At 35.2% G+C, this 27,537-nt stretch overlaps 2 protein-coding genes across 2 annotated transcripts in view; one reads left to right on the top strand and one right to left on the bottom strand.

Moving 5' to 3' along the window:
• The first annotated feature begins 9,638 nt into the window (after positions 1 to 9,638).
• On the top strand, positions 9,639 to 12,642 carry LOC149772803 (uncharacterized). Its single transcript, XM_089947260.1, has 3 exons — positions 9,639 to 9,789; positions 11,142 to 11,291; positions 12,471 to 12,642. Exons 1-3 carry the CDS (start codon positions 9,753 to 9,755, stop codon positions 12,569 to 12,571), a joined length of 288 nt encoding a protein of 95 aa, XP_089803386.1. The 5' UTR covers positions 9,639 to 9,752; the 3' UTR covers positions 12,572 to 12,642.
• Positions 12,643 to 20,301: 7,659 nt separating this feature from the next.
• The window catches only part of LOC149772804 (uncharacterized), a 70,493-nt gene continuing 63,257 nt past the window's right edge, over positions 20,302 to 27,537 (bottom strand). Inside the window, exons 22-26 of the mRNA XM_089947250.1 lie at positions 26,388 to 26,725; positions 25,317 to 25,461; positions 24,666 to 24,776; positions 22,392 to 22,586; positions 20,302 to 20,767 (exon numbers count right to left, since the gene is read on the bottom strand). Of these exons, the coding sequence (XP_089803376.1) occupies positions 20,682 to 20,767; positions 22,392 to 22,586; positions 24,666 to 24,776; positions 25,317 to 25,461; positions 26,388 to 26,725 (875 nt within the window). The 3' untranslated portion in view covers positions 20,302 to 20,681. The remainder of the gene's footprint in view (positions 20,768 to 22,391; positions 22,587 to 24,665; positions 24,777 to 25,316; positions 25,462 to 26,387; positions 26,726 to 27,537) is intronic.

Below are 27,537 nucleotides of genomic sequence, written 5' to 3' on the forward strand. Positions count from 1 at the left end.
TCAAGAGAATGGACCCAGGTCGCATTCCCAAGGACCTGTTATATGGGGAGTTAGCAGAAGGTGCACGACCAACTGGACGACCACATCTGCGCTACAAAGATGTTTGCAAGAAGGATATGAAGACAGCAAACATCAATGTCAACGACTGGGAGAGCTGTGCAAACAACCGTTCCAGCTGGCGTCTAGCTGTCAGGCAGGGAGTTCAAAATGCAGAGGGAAAGAGAAGAATAAAGCAAGCTGAAAAGAGAGCTAAAAAGAAGGATAAGCAAAAGCGTACTTTGGAGCTATGCCATCGTCTCCCGTAGACGGACGGATGCCAAGATGGAAACCTTGTTTAGGGGTACAGGAATAAAAAAAAATTAAAAATGAACAAACCAGCTAGATGGCAGAACCTAAACAAAGATGGAAACCAACTTGAAAAATATACTGGACCAGCAACATGATCAAGATGAGTGTTGACCACTAATTTGAATTTCTTAGTACAATTACTCAAAATATTAATAATGGCGACAAAGGGAAATAAATCTTGATGTTTTGATGTGTCTCGTGCTATTGAGGTTACTTCCCTTGGTAAGATTATATGTACTTTAAACATAATCTGGCTACATTACAAGCTCCATATAGAAATGTCAATTGCTGAGTCAAAGTTCACGGAAACATGCAATACACAAGTTAAAGTCGTAATATGATTGAGTCAAAGTTCACGGAAACATGCAATACACAAGTTAAAGTCGTAATATGATTGAGTCAAAGTTCACGGAAACATGCAATACACAAGTTAAAGTCGTAATATGATTGAGTCAAAGTTCACGGAAACATGCAATACACAAGTTAAAGTCGTAATATGATTGAGTCAAAGTTCACGGAAACATGCAATACACAAGTTAAAGTCGTAATATGATTGAGTCAAAGTTCACGGAAACATCCAATACACAAGTTAAAGTCGTAATATGATTGAGTCAAAGTTCACGGAAACATGCAATACACAAGTTAAAGTCGTAATATGATTGAGCTTAAATGATGCATGTACACAGAAAGGTGACTGCAGTACACAAGTTAAAATCGCAAGATTTTTATTTGTATGCTGAATGACACTATACAATAAAAGCTGAAATTTATTTGTGCTCGTGAAATGGTGACAGAAAAACAAAACATTTTTAATAATTGTTAAATATATATTGAAATATTTATAGTTAGATGAAATTAATTTTTTAAAATATGTATCAAAATGAACATGGATACTCAGAGAAACTGCTGTATTGCAGGTTTCCTTCAAAAACGAGCCATGCAACTTTCAAAAACCCAGTTGGGGATTGTGCAAATTACATGTGGTTACAAACAATTGGTCATACCCATTGTACAGTGTGTCTGGGATTTTTTTAATTTGAAATTAAGTGTAATCTTTTTGTCTTTTTTTTCCATGATCTCAAACAATTTTACACTTATGGAGATCATTGTACGAACAGAAGTGTCTCTATCGGATTTACTGCTAGCGACAAAACTTGGGAGGAGAAAAGATCCAATGGTTTGATGCTCAGTGAACAATGCGCAGAAAGTGGTGGATACAGAAATAGCTGGCACCTTTTCATTTTGGTGTTGCGAAAAGTGTGATGCAGAGATATAAAAAGCAACAAAAATGTGATACAGAGGTATCAAATATGATACAGAGATATCAAAGCAACAAAAATGTGATACAGAGATATCAAAGCAACAAAAATATACAAAAATATCAAAGCAACAAAAATGTGATACAGAGATATCAAAGCAACAAAAATGTGATACAGAGATATCAAAGCAACAACAATGTGATACAGAGATATCAAAGCAACAACAATGTGATACAGAGATATCAAAGCAACAAAAATATGATACAAAGATATCAAAGCAACAAAAATGTGATACAGAGATATCAAAGCAACAAAAATGTGATACAGAGATATCAAAGCAATAAAAATATGATAAAAAGATATCAAAGCAACAAAAATGTGATACAGAGATATCAAAGCAACATCAGGCATGAATTTTAGAAAATTATGATCAGATGACCAGTTACCAAATCTATTCAGACGGACCATAATTGCAGTGGTTCTGTCAATATTAAGAAATGGATTGTGAGGAAATTTAGTTCTCAAAACAGAATTCACTCTATTCTGTGAAATGGGCTAACATCTTAACCAGTAAGGGGCCACCCATTTAGTACGTATGCAAGAATCTGGCAAAGCTTGACTCATCACTGTACACATGCGTACTTTTTTACACTTCACCCCCCACACCTGCGTACGTACGCTCCCCCCACCCCCGAATTCTAAAGAACGGCTTATATTTAATCCACGCAGAAACAATCGAGGATTAATAATATTAACGCGTTTAATGAAACAAATAGTCCACCGACGTTGAATGTCTGGCTGCATCAAAGAAATAAGCTGCGTAACTTTAAAAAGTTTGTCTAGTGTCCGCTAAAATTCTAACGCAGTCGAACAGGTTACGTATTAGACAAATTATTATCGAGGTTTCCTTCCCCCCCATTCCTATGCCTACGTACATTATCAGTAGACCCACCACCCACCCATAAACAAGCGTATGCATATGGGTTAATTCCCCTCCATGCGCACGTGCTAAATGGACATCCCATAAATAAATTGATGGCTATACAGACATTAGGGGGTTCAATAAATCATTTACCATTTGTAAAGGCTTTGAAGAAATAGAATGAAAATTAAACAGAAAAATATTGTATCAGCTTTGCAAACTGAATTGGGTTTGCAGATAACTTGTACACTAATTGTAAAAGGAGTGATTCAAAGTCGGTCAATGATTGGCTTAAATTAGGTATGCATATAACTTGTACACTAATTGTCAACTGTCTGTGTCTGTTTGAGTTTCAGGCTCGGACAATGTGGGTACATGAGGAAGCTTGCCAGTAGCTTATCGTAGGTCGGTGGTTCTTTCTGGGGTTTTCCCGGGTTCTTCCTCCACCATTTATACTGGCCGCCGTGTATAGCCTATCTTGTGCTGAAAAATGGCGTTAAACACTAAAACAACAACTACTTCTAATTGTCAAAGGAGTGATTCAAAGTCGGTCAGTGATCGTCTTAAATTGGGTATGAATATAACATGTATACTAATTGTCAAAGAAGTGATACAAAGTCAGTCAAAGATTGTCTTAAATTAGGTATGCATGCAACATGTACACTAATTGTCAAAGAAGTGATACAAAGTCAGTCAAAGGTTGTCTTAAATTAGGTATGCATTCAACATGTACAATAATTGTCAAAGAAGTGATACAAAGTCAGTCAAAGATTGTCTTAAATTAGGTATGCATGCAACATGTACACTAATTGTCAAAGAAGTGATACAAAGTCAATGATTGTCTTAAATTAGGTATGCATGCAACATGTACACTAATTGTCAAAGAAGTGATACAAAGTCAGTCAATGATTGTCTTAAATTAGGTATGCATGCAACATGTACACTAATTGTCAAAGAAGTGATACAAAGTCAGTCAATGATTGTCTTAAATTAGGTATGCATGCAACATGTACACTAATTGTCAAAGAAGTGATACAAAGTCAGTCAATGATTGTCTTAAATTAGGTATGCATGCAACATGTACAATAATTGTCAAAGAAGTGATACAAAGTCAGTCAATGATTGTCTTAAATTAGGTACGCATGCAACATGTATACTAATTGTCAAAGAAGTGATACAAAGTCAGTCAAAGATTGTCTTAAATTAGGTATGCGTGCAACATGTACACTAATTGTCAAAGAAGTGATACAAAGTCAGTCAATGATTGTCTTAAATTAGGTATGCATGCAACATGTACAATAATTGTCAAAGAAGTGATACAAAGTCAGTCAATGATTGTCTTAAATTAGGTATGCATGCAACATGTACACTAATTGTCAAAGAAGTGATACAAAGTCAGTTAATAATTTTCTTAAATTAAGTATGCATACAAATTCTATGTTAGCACCCATCAGCTGTTATTCTCCATTCTTTTCCTCTCCCTATCCATGTCTAGAGGTAGGTGTGTGGGTCCTTAATCTTGTATGAAAATATATGGCATCAACTCTGGATATTTGATTAACCAATACTAAAAGAAAGGAGAAGAAAGTATAACCACCTTTATTGTCTTGAAATTTGAAGAAGAATTATAATACATGAGTAAACAAATTAAACAGAGTCATAATAAAATGACTCTTAAATTTGTTCAGCAGAAAAATTTATTCAGCAGAAATGTCTAAGTTTTCTGAAGGCAATAATAATTTCATGAACATTTCACTGATATTATACCATAATTGAAGAGAGAAACATTCAGCAATTCGGTTAAGTGAAAATACCATTTGACTTAATGGTTTGGACCGATCCGGTGGCCTAGTAGTTAGAGCGTCCGCCTCGGATGCGGGAGGTCGTAGGTTCGAACCCCGGCCGAGTCATGCGAAAGACTTATAAAAATGGTACTAGCAGTTGCCTCTCTTGGCGCTCAGCATTAAGAGGTTTGTGCTAGGACTGGTCAGCCTGGTGTCAGGATAATGTGAATGGGTGGGACATGATGCTACATGTCAGCGGCATGATGCCCTAGTGTAGACATCACTGTAAACTATCACACTGCAGACATCGTAGCGATATGATTGAAAAACTGTTAAAGCTACGTTAAAAATCCAAATCACACGCGCTTAATGATCTGATTCACAGGGTCCTCCCCAAGAGGTAAAGCAAGTTGAATATATAAATTTGACCACAGGACAGAGCCCCTAAATAACATCGTTGAAATCTATATGGTCATTGTTTACTTGGAACTTTACATAACACATTTCGATGGGAAAGAAGCGAAAGTACAAGATAAAATATTTGTCGTGATTGAACATTTAACACTAAACACTCTTATCAAAGTTTCCAGAGGAAACTCGTACATAGGTTTTGTTTTATGGGATAATGTTTTTTAAACACTAAACATACACATAAAATGTCAAGAGAAGATTCGTTCATAGGGAATAGGATAATAATGTTCTTTTATGCAGTAGAATCACTTGAACACACCAAGTTACCATAATGTAGATCACAAGTAATTGGTTTAAATCCTGTCCTCTGAAAATAGAGCACATTAAAAACTTTGAAAATGAACTTGAAATATCTTTTAAAGTGGGAGACAGTTTAACTGTCTCAGACGACACTGGATGAGAAGATATATTAAGGCTGCTATAGCTACTGAAATAACGAAAAAAGATGTATTTCAGAGGGCTGTATGATTGAGATCTTAATTACATTTCAATGAGCAGTAAGACGGAGAGCTTAATTACATCTGAGTGGACTGTAAGATGGAAATCTTAATTACAAGGTACTGTACTTTTAGAATAAAAGTGTTCAAAATTAAAAACTTGTCACATATCATTTAGCAAGGATTTTACAGATAACAACAAGAAATGCATATCATTTAGCAAGGATTTTACAGATAACAACAAGAAATGCATCTCACTCAGCAAGGATTTTACAGATAACAAGAAATGCATATCATTCAGCAAGGATTTTACAGATAACAAGAAATGCATCTCACTCAGCAAGGATTTTACAGATAACAAAACAAGAATTACTGAGCAGAACAATCAGGTTTGTATACACGTTTAGATTAATGACGTATTAGTAGTTTACAGAATATCTGGATAAATATTTTAGATAAGAACTTTTGAGAGAAATTGAACAGTTAAACAGTTTAAACAATTAACGATTAAACAGTTTATCGACATTACACTTCATTATTTGAGGAAAGACATTTACTCCTAGAATTATTTCGATAGGTTTGACATGCATTCATTAAACAGCTATACGCCCATTAGGAAAGTTTAACTTACCATTGACTGATTCAAAAACCAAATGACAACATGTACGTGATGTTATGAAATATTTTAGTTTTCGTAAATGTGGTCGAGATCAACATGACTACGATATAATGACGGAGACGTACTGTGACATTTGAAATGAACTTGGGAATATCTGTTAAAATTACGAGCTTGACACTGCGTATTTGCTACTATCATAGGGCAACCTCGTGAGGAAAGTATAAAGTGTATTTGCTACTATCATATGGCAACCTCGTGAGGAAAGTATAAAGCGCATTTGCTACTATCATAGGGCAACCTCGTGAAGAAAGTAGAAAGCGTATTTGCTACTATCATAGGGCAACCTCGTGAGGAAAGTATAAAGCGTATTTGCTACTATATAGGGCAACCTCGTGAGGAAAGTATAAAGCGCATTTGCTACTATCATAGGGCAACCTCGTGAGGAAAGTAGAAAGCGTATTTGCTACTATCATAGGGCAACCTCGTGAGGAAAGTAGAAATATCAGCTGCAGAACTTGACTTTCTAGCGGACTTGGTTCTTGATGATTGAGAGTGAAATACGAGATGAAATTGGCATGCTTACCACATCGATTTCTTTTAAAACCATCACGAATACTGCTTGGACAATAATGGAGAGAAAGAGCACGATGGCGAGTACAAATGGGACTTGGAACAAATTACCATCAATAATTGCAGAAACTCATGACTCCTGACTTCTGGTAGCTCACAAGCAGAAGCTTTACAAAATCACATTCGAATGAATTACTCAGCTACAAGTAAGACCTAGCGATTCACAGGGATATGCCGGTTGGGGTTCATTATCTCACCCCCACCCCCCACCCCACAGTAGCCGGATTGGTCTGAGTATGAAAGGACGAAAACGTACACTGACACACTTTTACTTATTTTTGCCTCTCCTGTCATTACTCTTCTGACTGTCCTATCACTTTCGTCTACAGTTTATCTTTGACCCGTTGCTGAATAATCAAGTGTGACTGCGTTAATTTAATGTGCTGATAGATAGATAGATGATAGGTAACAGATAGATTGATAAATGTAAAGGTCACGAGGCGCTGATAGTTCGGTCAAGGTCATCTATGTATATAGATTGGTAGAATTTGGGACGTCATAACAAAACTATCTTGATATTAATTGCTTGGATCTCTACCGTTTTCACTTGGTTTGTGTTCTTTGACTGGGTTACGTATTTTCACTTAGTGTTCTTTGACTGGGTTACGTCTTTTCACTTGGTCAGTGTTCTTTGACTGGGTTACGTCTTTTCACTTGGTCAGTGTTCTTTGACTGGGTTACGTCTTTTCACTTAGTTAGTGTTCTTTGACTGGGTTACGTCTTTTCACTTGGTTAGTGTTCTTTGACTGGGCTACGTGTTTTTTTAATATGAGCCGATACATGCCGGTAAGAAAAGAACAATTTTACATGAGGATAACTAGTCTAAAAAATAGATTGGAAGAAGAAAATCTAAAATAAAAGATGTCTATGATAATGGATATACTTTGTAGGTAGATTTGTAAATTCCAGATATTCCACCGTCTTCCCATCTTTGAGTGACAGCCTACTGTCGTTAAGTCTTGCAGACCTAAAAGGTCAGGCATATAATAACGTTGTAATTGTCTATATTATATCTAATTTAACCCTAGCGTTTTAGAAAGCAGCCACTCCTCAGATTAAGAAGTTTGCTGAAATAAAGTCTTGCTGTCGTCGCCTTGTGACCAGACTGTACATTTGCACAAGCCTTTTCTTAAAGTACATTCAACCATATCTAAAACATACACGTCAGATTGTTTTCAAAATAATTTTCCTTATTTTGTCTGTTAGATGCAAGATATAAATATAATAATTGATCAGTTTATTTTATTACGTTCACTGAAGTGTGAACCGAAAAAATGTGATATATTTTGCATTTCATTCCAAGACTTCATCAAAAAAGTGTTTCGTCGGGGCAGTCGATATTCTTCCATTTCTATAGTAACCTTTGTCAAGTTCCTTTCTATCTTGACTTTCTGTAGTCTTCATTTTCTTTCCAGATTGTGTTTTCTGTCTATTTGTGTCGGTTGTACCCGCTAATTATTAAATCAGTCCCTTCGTGGATGATTTGCATTGTCCCTTATTGCTTTGTTAATCAAGTCGTCTCTTCGGATCAATTTACAAAAGACAGACGTTATTATTTCAACACCTGTTAAAATCGTTTCGTACAAATTTTCTTCTTGAAAACATTTGAAATCGACCTATTAAGAGCTAAGGGCATAACTTGCTCCTGTAGTACCTGAAGCTGGATTATGCCATCCTATATACGATTCAAAACTGTTGTACCTGAAGCTGGATTATGCCATCCTATATACGAATCAAAACTGCAGTACCTGAAGCTGGATTATGCCATCCTATATTCGATTCAAAACTGCAGTACCTGAAGCTGGATTATGCCATCCTATATACGATTCAAAACTGTTGAACCTGAAGCTGGATTATGCCATCCTCTGTACGATTCAAAACTGTAGTACCTGAAGCTGGATTATACCATCCTATATACGATTCAAAACTGTTGTACCTGAAGCTGGATTATGCCATCCTATATACGATTCAAAATTGTACATGCTACCTTGAATTTCTTTCCAGCACGCATGTATTAATCTTTCTTTCGAGCAAAAACATTCAAAGTTGGCTAATTGTTTACATTATGAACTTAATCCCCTTGTCAGATGCTAGTGTGTGATGTAACAGCTTTGTACCAAATTAACCCCATTGCCTGGTGCTAGTGTGTGATCTAGCAGCTTGGTACCAAACTGACCCCATTGTCTGGTGCTAGTGTGTGATCTAGTAGCTTTGTACCAAATTAACCCCATTGCCTAGTGCTAGTGTGTGATCTAACAGCTTTGTACCAAATTAACCCCATTGTCTGGTGCTAGTGTGTGATCTAACAGCTTTGTACCAAATTAACCCCATTGCCTGGTGCTAGTGTGTGATCTAGCAGCTTGGTACCAAATTGACCCCATTGTCTGGTGCTAGTGTGTGATCTAGTAGCTTTGTACCAAATTAACCCCATTGCCTGGTGCTAGTGTGTGATCTAACAGCTTTGTACCAAATTAACCCCATTGTCTGGTGCTAGTGTGTGATCTAACAGCTTTGTACCAAATTAACCCCATTGCCTGGTGCTAATGTGTGATCTAGCAGCTTGGTACCAAATTGACCCCATTGTCTGGTGCTAGTGTGTGATCTAGCAGTTTGGTACCAAATTAACCCCATTGCCTGGTGCTAGTGTGTGATCTAGCAGTTTGGTACCAAACTGACCCCATTGCCTGGTACTAGTGTGTGATCTAACAGCTTTGTACCAAATTAACCCCACTGCCTGGTGCTAGTGTGTGATCTAACAGCTTTGTACCAAACGAACCCCATTGCCTGGTGCTAGTGTGTGATCTAGCAGTTTGGTACCAAATTAACCCCTTTGCCTGTTGCTAGTGTGTGATCTAACAGCTTTGTACCAAATTAACCCCATTGCCTGGTGCTAGTGTGTGATCTAGCAGTTTGGTACCAAATTAACCCCTTTGCCTGTTGCTAGTGTGTGATCTAACAGCTTTGTACCAAATTAACCCCATTGCCTGGTGCTAGTGTGTGATCTAGCAGTTTGGTACCAAATTAACCCCATTGCCCGTTACTAGTGTGTGATCTATAATTTGCATTTCTCAAGTTTGGTTGCTTGCATCCTTAGCTACTTAAAACCAAATTTTCTTGAAAGTTTAATAATTAACATTTTTTCTCCACAAGCGACCATCCTTTTACGGCCGCATTGACGTCATATGAGCGAATATAATCTTGCCCGTCACAGAGCATACCAGATAAGATAAGCCGTCCGCTTAGCTAAGATAAGGTTTCCTCCATTCAACGTTTTTGAGCATCATGAGACAGCTACTAATACTATTTTCCTTATTAGGAGGTATTTATCTAAGACCTATTGTTTGTCTGCTTTTATTTTATCTATCTACGTATCCATATATCTATCTACTATGAGTCTGTCTTCTTCTTTGTTCCATTTTCCTGACCTTTGTAATGTGGTGTTAAAATTACTGTTTCGTGGTCGTGGAGAGTGGCTTAAATATAAGCATTCTTGTATATCTCAACTGTGCGTGTGTGATCTGGATTTTTAACGTAGCTTTAACAATGTTTCAGTCATATCGCTATGATGTCTGCAGTGTGGCAGTTTATAGTGAGGTCTAGCACTGGGGCATCATGCCGCAGACATGTAGCATGATGTCCCACCCAGTCACATTATTCTGACATGTAGCATGATGTCCCACCCAGTCACATTATCCTGACACCAGGCCGACCAGTCCTAACACTAACGTTTTAATGATGAGCGCCAAGCGAGGCAGCTGTTAGTACCATTTTTGTAAGTCTTTGGTATGACACGGCCAGAGATCGAACCCACGACCTCCCGCATTCGAGGCGAACGCTCTAACCACTAGGCCACCGGAGCGGTCATTATGTCTCAACTCAACACCTCAGTAAATAAAGTATTTTACAACGCGAACTCTGATGTTAAATATAAAAGCATGCATGAAAGACATCGTACCAGGGATGGGTCGTGGGGTTGGGGTGGTGTAGGGTTTAGCTTATTTCCTCTTTACTGGTATCTAGAGACGTCAGGCCAAAGTGAGTAAATTTTTCTGGGTAAAGCGGCACATCGAGGTACACGACTGGGCCCTTATTTAAATTTTCCTTAAGTGAACAAGACCCTTATTTCATTGTCTTTACGTGCGTAAGACCCTTATTTCATTGTCTTTACGTGAATAAGGTACTTATTTCATTGTCTTTAAGTGAATAAGACATTAAAAGGGAATTTCAGGTTGCTAACTTTGAAGTCGGCATTTGACTCCAAACGAAACTCTGAGGGGTGGGAGGGAGGCAAGCTTAGATTCTTTGCTCATATCCTTTGATTTGGGTTTGTTGCATGCTGTATTATCATATGTTGAAACTATTGATCGGTGTCTAGTTGCTGACAGGTTCTTGAATAGTCAAACGAATTTAACTGTATTGTGGTAAGTGAATGGGAACTTTCCTGGACTCTGAGCTACATATACACATGACTAATCAATTAGCATTAGTACACCCCCACCCCCACCCCTTTGAAATGATACATCCAACAGCCTTGATGCCTATATATGGCGTCGTTTGCCAATGAAATGAAAAGACACATTTTATTGGTTTGGAAATAGACTTTATGTAGGAAATCTTTTCCTTCAAAATTACTATAAGTACATGCTTGCACAATACCATATATTCATGCAGCTCCCCTAGCTTTGCCGAGTAGCAGACGAGGTTCCTGTCTTCTATTATGTGGCGCCATCGTTAACCGGACGTGCCTTGAAGGTTACGAATGTAGATCAAACGGATGTGGAGCGGAATGTTACAAGAGCGCTAATTACCACCAGCCAGATTGTAAGTACTCTTGCTATATATATATATATATATATATATATATATATATATATATATATATATATATATATATATATATATACATACATACATACATACATACATGCATGCATGAGAGAGAGAGAGAGAGAGTGAGAGTGAGAATAGCCAAACACATCTTTGTCAACAATTGTTCTTCTTGCAAATGATAAATCAGTTTGTCATTTAAAATGTACTTTCATTTGTACATCAGATAACTGTTGTTCTATATTTGACATTTTTCATCTGTTTACCAACTATGGCAATATTCATCATTGTTCTTTTTTAAAAAAATTATTTCTTCCATTTTATCTTAAAATATATTGATTTACACCATTGTTATCGATCAAACAAGACAAACTCTGTTTCTTCAGTTTTAGACCTGTGTGTAAAGCTTTTGATTGATATTGCTAATGGCAATTATCTCTTTACTTTTCAATGGATAAAACAGTCTTTGGTACAGTTAGTTTTTGTATCATTGCAATCATGTATCGATTTCTTCTGTATTTTTTTTTATAAATCATCGCTATTTTGACCTAATTTCTCTTCAGGGATAGCTCTTCCAAATAGTAATGTAAGTGTAATGTCTAATTCTATAATACAACCAGTATCATAGACGCCCTCTATTTCGAATATATCTCCTCTTATCATGAGATGGCTCCACTACATCCATGTAATTTTGTTCATCAGTTTTGTTCCTATATACCCTATGTATACAGAATTACGTCATCACGCGACACTGTAATTTACGGTGACCATGACCTTTCGTACACGCCGTCATTTTTTTTTTTTGACCGTATTTCTTCGTGCAATTATTCGGATTGACTTTTTGGCGTATGTATGTGGTAGAAAGCTAACCCACATTTTTAATCATGAAGATCACCAGATATATTTCAACCTGTCTTATGAATTAGTCCTGATATCTGTAAACCTGTCTTATGAATTAGTACTGATATCCGTAAGCCTGTCTTATGAATTAGTCCTGATATCTGTAAACCTGTCTTATGAATTAGTCCTGATATCTGTAAACCTGTCTTATGAACGAATCTAGATATCTTTAAACTGTCTTATGAACTAGTCATATTTATGCTTGAAGTACCGAGATACTTTTTGTTTCTCGTTTTATTTTAAATAAAGTTTTGTACTACATGTAATTTTTAGATTGTCCACCGTTTGCCTGTGACTTGCATTGTCCACTTGGTTACTACAGAGACGAACGCATGTGCGATCAGTGCAAATGTGACTATTCCATTTTGGGATAGGTTGGAACAGACTGGCAATCCGGGTTATTTTGTATGTCATTAGCTGAATAAAGCCTCAACTATTTCGATTATTTTTGGTTTGTGTGCGTGTTTGAAGTTCGGAGTGAGGTGGGTGATTTAACTTTAAGCAACACTTTGAAGGTCATATCGTGCTGAGGCAGGTAAAATGTCTTGCCCTATGAAACACCAAGGTAACCGGTCAGGTCCGATCCGTAGATGGGAATAAAATATGCAGCCTTCTGGTCAATGACTTGATAATAATATCAAAACAACATAATGTAGGCATATGCGTCATGTAAGACAGTCACTTACCAATCATTCACAAACACACGTGGGTGGCCAAATGAAGAAGAAGATTACACCAAGATGTTGGCCTAAATGTATGATAAGGTATCATGCCTTTTAACTCTATAGCGGACGTAACTGTGTTCGAACTTGCCAAAAAAATGTAACATTTCCACTCAAGATTAGTTCTGTATGTTTTTGTTATTGGACACTCTCCATGTTATCATCGTCAAGTATGACGTACAGTGCGAACAAGAGTACACGTTAGGTTGATACGTTTCTTGTCAACATTTGACTGTATGTCAGGGACATTATCCGATCTCATTCGTTGTAAAAATTTAAATTTTCTCATTCTAATTTGATAAGAATATTCGAAGGAAGTCGCACAAATAATTTGCTCATTCTTTAATGCACCTTAAACTTTATTCAAGTCACTTCAGTTCTACAAAAATATAACACTGTCAATGAAGGTCTCTTGACGGTACAGATGACGGCGCTTTGTGTTCATAGAGAAAACTGGAGATCCAGAGACAACCATCGCTCTTTGATGGTCTCTCACCTAACTTACGCGGGTATCCAAACAGGAATACAACCATCAGAGTTAGAAATGGTGTATGTTATCAGTAGGCTTTCTAGGCCCTTATTGACAATTTCACATCGAACTAATGCGTATGATAGTAAGTAAAATCAACACTGTTCACTTCTATTCATTATCAAGACTGGGTAGCGTTCTTTAAACATGATTCAGAGAAAACATGACGCACACTTTAGTTATTAATTTCGAAATTCGGCATAATCCGATGGTTGGTATAATATGAAAGATCGATGTTACAAGCGGCACCATTTGATCCCGTATTGATGGCGTGGTCAAAGGTCAGATTTAGTGCTTATTTTTTTAAGACTTATGTATTGTTTAGAGTTTACAATGTTATATATATTCAAGTCTGATGGTAAAGATATATCAACACAAACAGGCGCCATTCATAAAATTTAATGTCGGAAGAAAGTCAAAGTAAAAATAATTTTTGGATGAAAGCTGACATTTACCTCTTACACAGAAACTAAGCAATCCTAAATCAATTTAAAGCTGTATGGTTTCTCCAGCATCAATTACCTTTACATAATGATTAAAAGAAAAATAAACCTGCTCGCGAAATGTAAAATTTAGAAGGTTATCCTTTAGAGTTAAATATAAAATAAATAATAATTCTATCGAAACGTTTTATTTTTTTCACAAAAGCAAGTAGCTCTGGATTATGTTTTTCACCAAAGAATTTTTCAACAAAACAAGTAGCCATGGGATATTTTCATCAAAGCAATTAACCTTGTGTTATTTTTTTCCCCACCAAGTCAAGTAACCTTGGCTTATTTTTGTCAAAGAAAGTAATCCTGGGTTATTTTTCACCAATACAATGTGTGTGTGTGTGTGTGTGTGTGTGTGTGTGTGATTTGGACTTTTAACGTAGCTTTAAAATAAATTCAGTCATATCGCTACGATGTCTGCAGTGTGACAGTTTATAATAATGTCTAGCACTGGGGCATCATGCTACAGACACGTAGCACAATGTACCACCCCGTCACATCATCCTGACACCAGGCCGACCAGTCCTAACACTAACCACTAAATGCTGAGCACCAAGCGAGCCAGCTATTAGTACCATTCTTATAAGTCTTTGGTATGATTCAACCGGGGTTTGAACCCGCGACCTCCTGCATCCGAGGCGGACACTCTAACCACCAATACATATAGCCCTGGAATTTTTCTCTCACCAAAGCAAGTAACCCTGGGTTATCTTTATCAACAAAGAAATCAAGCATGGGTTATATTTTCAAAGCAGCTAGCCCTGCGTTATAAAAGCAAGTAACTACGGGTTATATTTTCAAAGCAAGCAGCCCTGAGTTAATTTCAAATCAAGTAGCCCTGCGTTATTTTTTCACTAAAGCGACTAGTCCTAGGTTATTTTTTCAAAGGCAAACATAGCAAATGCCGATAGAAAGTTTGTTAGTGAAATAGAAAGTGCAATAATTTAACGTTAAAATATATATCAACCGAATCCTAGTTTTTTTTCTCAAGTCACGTATATTATATGATCCCCTATGAAAGTTAGGTGAATTTACGAAAAGGCAGTGAGGGTGACCGTGTTGCGCAAAGAGTGAGTTTAATCGTTGAAACTTCGAACATATATAACTTAAAATAATTCCGATTGTTATGGTCATGAAGTAACGCGTATTTTGTCATGCGATTGAGATGAAACGGTCACGTGATACTGATTTGGATTTTGTTTTTACACATCATTAAATTCCGTGAAATACATTCGGTTCCCAGTCAGTTTCCAGTGCTTTTCAACCAAGCTTTTCCTGTATCAGAATATCAGACTAGTAGCATGCACCCACATGACTTCAGATCAAATTTGCAACCACCGATAAAATCTCCAATTAGCAGTTCAAACACACGTCGTAGTCTAAAGTCCTTCCTGCACACAAATACCCACCTCTGTAGCCAGGGAACACATATGACAGGCTTTACGAGCAACTGTGTCTTCATATAATACTACAGTATTGCTTCTGCTTCGTGGTTTAATCTTTCAATCCATAAGCAGTATAAGCAGCTAAAAATGGATACTGTGTTTAAAGTAATAACAATGAACGCTATAAACGTAACGTAATGCTATAAACGTAACGCAACGCCATAAACGTAACGTAACGCTATAAACGTAACGTAACGCTATAAACGTAACGTAACGCTATAAATGTAACGTATATTTGCTCAGTGACAATCATTATGACCCTGACTGTGTTGTGTTTTTGTACGGTTGTGTCATCTCCGCTTGTCAAGATTAGTTGATACACTTATTTCCAAAATCGACAATAAACGAAGTGGACCGATGACAATCGGCTAACGAAAATGGGGTTAGAAATTCTGTGCTAATAAATAAAAATATTTTGCTATTTAAATTCCAAAGTTTTATTGATGGAATTTACAGAATTGATGACCACAAGAATGAAGATTGAACTACAAAGAGTTCAATAAACATGGCTGGGTATTTATCGAAGCGTCGGCTTTTACCTAATCACTTACAAAGTTAGTGCAACATCCGTGAAAGGTCCGGTAAAAGTTACACTTTCATAAATAGCCAAGCATGACCAATTAATCCTATAATATTTACCAACACCAGAACAAGCGAGAAATAAAATACAACTATCTTTAATCTACCTTCAAACTAAAAAGGAACCAAGGATGATGAATAAACAAAATTTAAACAGAGGTATCGCATAAATACCTAATGATACATTTTATAAATCTTTGAATGAGCATTGGTTTTACGGTGGAAATGTGTATGAAATTTTAAGTAACACTGATCCATCTCTAAATATCATAAGTAGAAAAATATGATAATTTGGTTTATAAAAGCTCAGTTAGATATTTATCACAGATCCAGACCTAATGGCAAAACGAACAGAGGCACAATGAGAAATGCCACTGTACGTACCAGCTTTATAGCGAAAATGAGCGAAAGTGCAAGGTGAATGCTAGATAGTATTGAATATTTAAAACTGCACGTAGACATGCATCAAAACTCTTACATAGATTTACCTGATTGGAGTAAGAACAAAACAGCTTATATCAACCTGAAAACTAAAGAAATCTGTTTAACACATCTAAAATCACGTAGATACATCATTAAATTTAGATAAATACAGTCGTTAGTTTAATATGTGTCCGGTAAATATAGAGCACATTTAGTAATTTTAAATCAATTTGAGTTGTGCATGAAACATTTAAAAGAAGAGACAGCGGCGTAGCGGTGATAATTAACATAAAACTTGTAATAAAATCATGAAATGAAACACTTGTTCACATTTAACTCATCTTTCATTTTTGTAGTCCTATAGACTCCAAAGATGGGAGGTACCACTACGCTGGAATATTAAAGATTTTGACAACTGAGATAACAGATATCACGGACAGAACATGTCTGCAAAATGCACGAAGTCTTTCTACATAAAAAGAAAAAAAAAATGATCAGACAACAAAGACATTGTTACGCTATATGCATCTCAAAGGTTATAGCGCACGAAGAAGGATCAGCTATACGATTCAGAAACTTTCACGACCAATTAAAAATCATCAGCGTATCATTTAGTGTGACTTTGAAAAAGGAATGATACCAAAGACGATATTGGGATAGTGTTACACAAACGTCTCACCTATGGTGAAGAAGTATCCAGTGTCCTTGACAACCAAAAATGTTTAGCATCCGGGCATTGCTTGCAACTAAAATCAATCCACAAGAGATCTGCACAAATAGTTCACTCAGGAACAGATTGCATGTAAGTATTTTAAGATCGGTTTAGTAAAATCGCACATCTAGAGCAAACAAAATTAAAAATAGAAAGAAAAAAAAAACAGAACCGTTGGTATTCACAGAAAAAGATGATATTTTTAAAAATTAACAAACATATATGTTATATGGGAGAAAATTCCCAGATCAAAACGAGACTGACAACGGTCACATTACAGGCAAGCATAGCACATAACGAATGCAAACTGAATTACCTAACAATGTTCATTAATATCGTTTCAATATGTAACAGTCACCTGTTTATCAATGGATTGGTTAGAATTATTATGACTTAGAAGTATAATAGTAAAGAACAAAGAGCAAGGATGAGAAACATAATTCATTCAGGAAGGAATTTCAAGCTGATAGGATTAATAAAAAAAGGGCAAAATAAATAACAGTTAAAAGGGCAAGCATGTTTGTATATTAATTTAGAGTCATGAGGAAAATAAAGAACAGTTGCCAAACAGTTTTAGTGATGAAACGGTAACAGCAACATTAAAACACTTTACAAATGTACCACCTATATATTGCTGGAAAACATGTATCCATATGAATACATGGATGGCTTTAAAGGAATAGCCTTACCATCAATAATGGTATTCTATTCAGGTTTATATGATTCGAAATTAAACAGTAATGATGGTCCGTATGTATTCGATATCATGGCACATTTCCATTTGAAAACACATGGTCGTTTTCATGAAAATTTTGGGGAAAATATTTATGGTATGTGACAATTTTTTTAGGAGTTTAGTGTTTCTCTGAAAACGTACAACCTGGAGCGTCCTCGTTAAATTGCACATGGATTAGATCCATGTGCACATTTAAATATCTCAGGTGTTTACTTGGAATGTTTGACAGACTATCACATACTCCTGATGATAGGGAGTGGAATAGGAGGTGGAATTAGCACGATATCGCATAGACGGGGAAAGCAAATATTTATTCCGTTTGGACAACGATGGTAAGAAAAGAACTGACGGTGAACACGAAATGTAACGGTCAAGGATATTCATTATATGCCATGATACCAGTAATTTTAAATTAGAGATATCTCAATACAAGAAGGTAAGAACAAGAGATATCTAGCGACTCAACACTATTTTATTTTAAAAATTGTTCCCACCAAGAACTTGTTTTGGATAACGAGAACTATATAAAATATTTTGAAAGTTCTACCAAGTGATAAAAGTGTTATAAAAAACATGCTTTTCTTCTAATTTTGTTAAGCATCTCATTGTGCCCCGGCTGAATCAAAAATATACCTACAATATTTAATGACAAATAATACATTTACCAACCAGAAGGAATCATTTATCCATGAGCACATAATTCCACTAGCAAATTTCACTGTGGCACTTGCCATATTTCCAGGACAGAAAAATAAATCTTCAAAGAATCCGTGAACTTGAAAGTTTAGTACATGGTTATCCGCTAAAGTCCGTTTTTGGAGGGACTATCATACACAGAGGTAATTTTACAATCATTATTAAGGACAATACAAGTATATCACACACAGTTTCACCTCCTCCAAAGAAAATAATAGTTATATACGATAGTGACACAGATCTCTAATTACACATGAATAATCTAAAGTAAGATGTTACTCTTCTTTACAGCTTGTACTAAGTATAACTACAGTAGAGCTGAGTAGCCAATATCGTTTTATTATTTACAATATAACTTTTCAAAATAGGAACTGATGAAATAAAACAGTTTCTTGTAATAAATATTAATTATTTATTGTCAATTTCATATAACATCTATATATTAAATGAGATAATACCTCATTATTATGCAACGTTTTATGTTGTTATTTTTCTTTGCTCACGTGTATAAACTGTGTACTTCGGACTCAGCGGTCACACCACAGCCCTCATTAACATATTTATATTAATGCGCCGCATGTAAACATTGGACGTGAACACTAGTGCAGAATTCTTTTTACTTTAAAGGAAAATATTGGGTGAGAAAAATAATCTACGTTGTGGTTTGGACCGAGACAAGGAAATCTCAGTCGCGGGTTTATATTATATGTCTCCCCACTTTTACTTACAGAAACTTTTGATATCAAGATATTTCCTTCTTTACTACTGGTGATGATGTGATGATCTCGTTGTGAGATCAGTAAAGTTATTATGACGTAATAACAACCACGGACATAGCAGCAGTTCAAAATGGCCACTACTTACATCTCAGGTCTCTTTCGAACGTGCAAAGGAAACGCCGAGGACGTTCTGAGTGGTCTGAGGCTAGAAAAACTGAATGATTCCTTTTATAAATCCAAAGGTATTCTACTGGCAAGGATATTCCGACTGACTTCTACGTTGATCATACTTTTCATGCATCGACTTAAGGACCCATAAACAAGATATATAAGTGACTTTGAACCTCGTCATTTACCTAAGAGACGCACATGTGAAACAAAGCAGATAAAACATCTATTGATGAATAATGAAAACTTTCAACGAAGCAACGCATACATATTCAAAAACAAAGTTGATTTCGATGAAAATCTCTAGCAAACGAAAAAGAATTGCTCGAAGAAGAACATCGCTACCATTATCTAAAACCCACTTTATAAGTAAAATATGAACAGGAACATTATCAAAGATTATATTAGAAAAGTTTATACAAGTAAACATGTTACGCCTATTTTACTCCCACCTCAACACACATGTATGGTAGATAGACGGTGTGCATTACATTTCACAGATTCGGCATGCTAACGTCTTATACCACAATAACATGCACCCTGTTCTGCACTTTCTACCTGAATTCTCATTGATCAATGTAAGGTAAATTCTCATTAATCAATGTAAGGTAAATTCTCATTAATCAATGCAAGGAAAGCTCTCATTAATCAATGCAAGGTAATCAATGCAAGTAAGCTCTCATTAATCTAGACTAAGGCAAGGTCAAATCTCATTAATCAATGCAAGGTAAATTCTCATTAATTACTGCAAGGTAAACTCGTATTAATCAATGCAAGGAAAAGTAAGTATACACTTCATGCTTCATGCAAACTTCTGTCGAAGTGGTTCTGTCACTTCTTTCGAAATACCACTGTTACCACAGTAAAAAGCTTTTGCAACAATCTTGAGGCAGTAACATTTATTGTTGAAACAGTGCACAGAAATGCTAGAAACTTACTTAAATCTTACCATTAGGGATAGCAGATCCAGTACTGTTATCCTGCTATAGTTTTTTGTCTTTGAAGTCAAAATTGAACGCAAAAGGATAACAGTAGTTGTTGTGTTTTTTTTTGTTTTTTTTACAATTCTAGAAGCAGTTTAATTTTTGCCTTGTATTTCGTTGGTTCAGTGTCCTTAATATATCCACAATTATCAATTTATCTTATTCGATGGACAAAACGGGTGCTTTCTTCACTAAACATATTGAAACAAATTCTCTTTCGCAAAGAAAGTTAGCAAAATGTAACTAAATTCGGATGATAACTAAAGAATAAAGTACTTTCTTTATGTGTCTATCAAATCAAATATTGCCTTGCTTTCTCCAAACACGTTAAAGGACCTTACACTTATGATGTATCTTGTGTTGGAATCTGGAAAAAGAAAAAAAGGATAAAAAAATATAAATCATTAAGTATAAACAAAACCTATTTTAATTGTATCCTACGTATACTGTGTTTAGATAATAATAGCTTTCTCGGATAAATATAAGTATTAAAATATAGTGCGGGCAGTTTGATAGTCACAAGATGTAAGCTTCAATTGACATTGAATAAAGCTGCATGACGGTGAATATGGTTGCAGGCTCGAGTTTTTACTGTAATACTAATATTCCCATTTATTTATAGAAAACAGATGCGAAGCGAAATGCAAATTGTAATAGCATATATGGGAGAAAATTTTACGGGCGGGCTCAGGGCTTTATCCCATGATATTATAATCATTTTAGTACACAGTATACGATGTAAATTTAATGAAAGACCAGTTTTAAATCTTTAAGGTTATTTTCATTGAATCAATTTAATTAAAGAACATGTTGTCCGAAAATACTTTTTTTTTTTTACTTTATGATACTGCTGCTGAAAATCTAACCAATAAAGTCTGGACGTTAAATTTTTCGGGAATGGGTGCTTTTGTTGCTGTTTTTGGCTTTCTTCTTTTTTTATTCCTAAAAAGGAGATTCAGTACAATACGATCAAGAATATGAAAATAAAACTTAAAAACGATTGAAATTTGACACGCGGCACAACAATTTACTTGAGCTTGCACTTTAACTATATGCCTTAGTGCTATAGGATGCATTTGAATAACATCAGAGAAACGTTGTTATGATTTACACTTATACATACACCAAACTACACCCGTGCTCAGTTCAAAGGTCGTGGAAAGGACTAGATTTACGTGGTGGAGGGATACATCGTGGCAGTTACTCCAATACGTATTAGTACACTGTATCAATCTAGTTTACTGCCCCAATCGGAACACGACTCTGATGTGTTTGTATTTATTACATACCAACCAAACCCCTATACCAGTTTTGTTTTTCTTTCTTCAAAATGTTTTATCAGTAGAATGTAAAGACAATTAAAAATAAATAGGAAGTTATGAAAGTTTTTTTGGTGTATCAAAGAATATCCATGCGAGGAAGTAAATGAAAACACGTAATTAGTTAATTTTGGTTTGCTGCATGACTATCAAAGCAAAACGTTCACATTCCTCTACGATATTTAGTAGCATCTAACGCCTACTACACCCCTTACTTAGTGATGCTAAGTAAAGATTTACATGAAGGCTAACTTTCTGTAAATGCTTCTAAACTAAAACGACCAATATATTATGCCTTTGAATTGTTATATTGTATAATGACTATTATTCTGAAATAATATTGACAATAGTTTCGAAGTTTCTTAAATATTAATGGTTAATATTTTCTCTATTTCTTATCTGTAGCGTTTATTGCATTATACAAATCTTTATTAACAGTCGATAATTTATTTAGGATATTTCACAAATATTTTTGGTTTGCTTTTGAACTACAACAAAAATTATATGTTCTACTTTTAAACTATAACAGTAACTTCTGTTATGTTACAAACAATAACAACTTAGAGGGGAGAACTTTAAAAAAATCAACTATATGCAATTTCTTCTTTTATATACTTCTCACAAATCCTTGATCAAAGGAAACCTAAAAAATAGTATTCGCCAGATACTTACCTATATCATTGATTGTAAACTTTCTTGCGCTGGCTGGTAGTATAACTCTATACACTTCAGGGATGAATTTTCCATAACCTATTACAAAGCCCAATAATTGTTGTGTATCATTACTGGCCAAATCCCATGCAACGGTGATTGTATTATTTAAAGATTCAACTTGAATTGACTTGGGAGCATCAGGGACCTTTGGCGCTGTAATACAGATAAGTTAGCTTCGGTAACTGGCTAATTCTGCTCGTTTCTCCAAATTAAGGAAGTCAAATAAAATTCAAGATGGTTGTATACCATACATGTTATTTAGATATCGTTAATAATTTGTGGCATTGTCTTGATATATTTCATTGGTATAGACTCGTATATTCAGCACCTTTCAGTCGCCACCATGCTTATATAGTTATTTTTCCGTCTAATCGGTCACTTTTTCAATGATGACAAAAAGGGAATAAAACAAAAACTTTTGTTCTTTTATCATGAATGTACACGTTTACACTTGGGTTGAAATGCTTCATACAAAACTGCAATCTTGTGAAGAGAGTTCATGTATGTATGTATATCTTTAAATACTGAACACAGAGGTACAGTTCTTGTACGTACATCTGTAAATAATGAACAAACTGTACAGCTCTTGTACGAACATCTTTAAATAATGAATAGACTGTGCAGCTCTTGTTTGTACGTCTTTAAATAATGAACAGACTGTACAGTTAATATTACGTACATCTTTAAATATTGAACAAAACAGCTACAACTTTTGTAGGTACATCTTAAAATAATGAACAAACAGACTGTACATACATTTTTTAAAAATGAACATACAGGTACAGACTTGTACCTACATCTTTAAACAATGAACAGACTGTACAGTTCTTCTACGTACATCATTAAAAAATGAACGACTGTACAGCTCTTCTGCGTTCATCATTAAATAATGAACAAACATGTACAGACTTGTTCATACATCTTTAAATAATGAACACAGAGGTACAGCTCTTGTACGTACATCTTTAAACAATGAACATAGACGTACAACTCTTGTACGTACATTTTTAAATAATGAACATTGAGGTACAGCTCTTGTATATACATCTTTAAATAATGAACACACTGTACAACTCTTGTACGTGCATCTTGAAATAATGAACATACTGTACAGCTCTTGTACGTGCATCTTGAAATAATGAACATAGAGGTACACCTCTTGTACGTACATCTTTAAACAATGAACAAACAAATACAGCTCTTCTACGTACATCTTTAAACAATGAACAAACAAGTACAGCTCTTCTACATACATCTTTAAACAATGAATAAACAGGTACAGCTCTTGTACGTATATCTTTAAACAATGAACAAACAGGTACAGCTCTTGTACGTATATCTTTAAACAATGAACAAACAGGTACACCTCTTGTACTTACATCTTTAAACAACGAACAAAAAGGTACAGCTCTTGTACGTATATCTTTAAACAATGAACAAACAGGTACACCTCTTGTACTTACATCTTTAAACAACGAACAAACAGGTACACCTCTTGTACGTATATCTTTAAATAATGAACAAAAAGCAACTGCTCTTTCAGCTGTTGTAACATTTGTGCTGCTAAGGTAATGATTTCTGTTTAGCAGACATTGTTAGGGACATTCGCTTTGTTGAGGTACAAATGTAATTTTCCATTTAACACCCATAAAGTCTGAGATCTTCAAGATTGACAACTGTTTTAAGTACTTCAAAAATGAAGCAATACAAAACTGAAACTCTCCGTAAATAATTCAATCACTTATTTAGTAGCCATTAAGGCAAATGACTTGCTAATTTTTGGATAAGCAACATATACTGTTACATTACGTCAGCGGGAATTATAACATATACTGTTACATTACTCACCGGGAATTATAACATATACTGTTACATTACTCACCGGGAATTATAACATATACTGTTACATTACGTCACCGGGAATTAAAACATATACTGTTACATTACGTCACCGGGAATTATAACATATAATGTTACATTACGTCACCGGGAATTATAACATATACTGTTACATTACGTCACCGGGAATTATAACATATACTGTTACATTACGTCATCAGAAATTGTGACATATATTGTTACGTCATCGGGACTTGTGTCATATACTGTTACATTACGTTACCAGGAATTATAACATATACTGTTACATTACATTATCTGAAATTGTGACATACTATTACATACTATTACATTATGTCATTAGGAACTGTGAATTTACAGGGCTTTACTTACCATCCGTTACTGGCTTGAGTGTACTGACTGAGTACAATGAAGACCCGGGACCAGTGCCATTAATAGTCATGGCATGTATTCTGACATCGTAGTTTATATTTGGGTAAAGACCTGGAAATTAAAAGCATTTCTTTTAGAGGAGGGAAGTTCGTAGGAGATGGGTAAAACATCTCTGTAGAACAATACAAGAAAGAAGCACAAACTATCTTGCAAAATTATAAACATGAAACAAAATATATAATATTCTTGTGACAAGTTTGAAAGTATTTGAATACGAGTTGGTAATCTAGAATACCTGGGGAAGAAATTCGTTATATTATTTAAATAGTTGTCGTAAACAAACTCCTTAGAAATTGTATTGCATGGGTACTTTATCCCAAATACATTATATTTATCGCGTTTTTGTGCTTGGCATTGATGTTTCTATACGTATCAATTCACTGCTATTTCTACTTTATGATACAGTTTTGCATATTATTTTTCAACAACAAAATACAAACTTCACCAACACGTATCTGAATGATTTTAAAGAGAAAAGATCACATTATTTTTTTTAAATCACTCGAAATTCTACTCTTAAGTGTGCTAATATTTAGTTAATCCTACCGCAATTATGACGTAAACAGGAGAAAATTCATCCAATCATCTTACCATCCCAAGTCCAATTAAGCCTTTGTAACTGATCGCTTTGTCTAACATACCACCCTCTCTCGTGTGCTGCCTTGTACACAATCTTGTATGAGATTATTTCTCCATTGGAACCATTTGCTGGCGGATGACATTGAACTTGGATTTTCTTAAATAAAAGACATAACTAATTATATATTCACATCAGTCAATACCCTAAAACATTAATAAAACTTCATCTGGTTGCATATGATATTGTTGTCATGTACATCAAAGCAAGATTTGGTACTGATTTTGTCTGCCCTGTTTGTGAACCTCCCTAATATAGATTATATCATAAATATACTAATTTATCCAGTTAAAAAAAATTTTTTTTTGGTCACATTTCCAATGAATCCAAAGGTAAATTATGCGATTCTTATAGTTTCATGGTCAGATTAAAATTTTGCAACGAACTATTCATGTTATGACTGCATACCAGTTAAGAAACTTTAAAAAAATGTCTGGCGAAAAATCAGTTAAACGTGATGACTCTAATTCTTATTCTAGTTTTTATTAATGAACACCATTATATATTGATTTTACAATACTGACAGTGATTGAGTTTGACAATGAAAAGAACATCAATATGTGGTCCTTTTATAACACGGACAGTGAATGAGTCTGACAATGAAATGAACATCAATATGTAGCCCTTTTACAACACGGATAGTGAATGAGTCTGACAATGAAATGAACATCAATATGTAGTCCTTTTACAACACGGACATTGAATGAGTCTGACAATGAAATGAACATTAATATGTGGTCATTTTATAACACGGACAGGGAATGATTCTGACAATGAAATGGACATCAATATATGGTCATTTTATAAAACGGACAGTAAATAAGTGTAATAACGAAATGAACTTCAATATGTAGTCCTTTTATAACACAGAGAGTGAATGAGTCTGACAACGAAATATACACCAACCTGTCAAAACTGTAGTATTACTTTTTAATCATATTTTTTCGATAACTGGAAAGTATTAAGAAGTAACCGAAACAGAAGACCAAAGGTAAACATTTTGTCCCATTAAATATACTATTTACCGTAGCATCTATAGCCGTGATGGAAATGTTAGCTGGTGGTTCGTCTGGAACGTCAGAATATGTTCTGACCGACACCGATGATGTATTTCCAGCTTTTCCCTTTAGATATGGTGTAATGGTAAAGAAATATTTTGTATATGGGCGCAAGGATCTCACAATATAATTTGTAGTATAGGCAGGCAAATCACCACTTCCGGTTGACGTGTTCGAATCCGCAACGCCGTAACTTAGGATATATCTCGAAAAGCGCCCTCTCTCGGGCCGAATCCACTCTAGAGATAACGCAGTAGCTGATAATGGATATCCAGTAAAGTTCGACACGGGATATGTGGTGACATCTGTAAAATGGAAACGAAATCAAAGCATCAAATGTTGACAAGATTCAACAGACTTTTGATGTTTTATATTGCTCGTGTTTAGCTGAAATATAAGATTTTAGAAAATAAATTCTCACCCATGCGACAGAGAAATCTAGCTGTTTCGCTAAAATTACTTTCCTTATCTCAGTCTGGTTGTCTCAGTCAGATCGTATCAATCATGGTGTCCACACGTTAGGAACTAACTAATTTTAAAAGGAAGAAAGCCTTGTTGTTTACTGTTGTGCCTGACGTTATTTTCTACAATCAAACAGCAACAACAGATGAACTATGACAGAAAAAAACTGTCCCAAGGGCACCGAATATACACATCACTGACTATAACAATGAAAAATCTAAACTCTCTCAAGAGATACCGCAAATACCGCAACAACTAGAAATGTCTTATATCAGACTCGCGTTCTTCAAGCTTTGTCAAACACCCCTAAACAGCGCCATTTGTATCAAAAATTGTTAAACAAATGAAACCTGCACTTACCAATCAGAATGGTTCGTTCATCAGTCCAAATGCTATTCTCGAAGAATATTTCCATGCAGCACTAGTAATAGCAATGCTTGTCATATTTCCAAGAATATCAGGAATTAGAAATCTCTCCGTCACTATACACATATTTAGAACTGTAAGGTAGTCTGTACCCAGTATCGTAATGAATCGTACAGTTGCCTATCATATAACTTTCTCCAAATTAGAACTGATGAAAGTTAAAAGATATTAATTACTTATTGTTATTTTCTTATGACAAATATCGATAGAATGAGATATTACAGTAATA

This window comes from Sinohyriopsis cumingii, unplaced genomic scaffold, assembly GCF_028554795.1.
Source record: "Sinohyriopsis cumingii isolate HCF-2022 unplaced genomic scaffold, ASM2855479v2 utg001170l, whole genome shotgun sequence".
NCBI lineage: Eukaryota > Metazoa > Mollusca > Bivalvia > Unionida > Unionidae > Sinohyriopsis > Sinohyriopsis cumingii.

Coding starts and splice junctions, on each gene's coding strand:
- LOC149772803 (XM_089947260.1), top strand. CDS start 9,753: ATGAGACAGCTACTAATACTATTTTCCTTATTAGGAG. Junction 9,790..11,141: donor ACTATTTTCCTTATTAGGAG/GTATTTATCTAA, acceptor ATATTCATGCAG/CTCCCCTAGCTTTGCCGAGT. Junction 11,292..12,470: donor TAATTACCACCAGCCAGATT/GTAAGTACTCTT, acceptor TGTAATTTTTAG/ATTGTCCACCGTTTGCCTGT.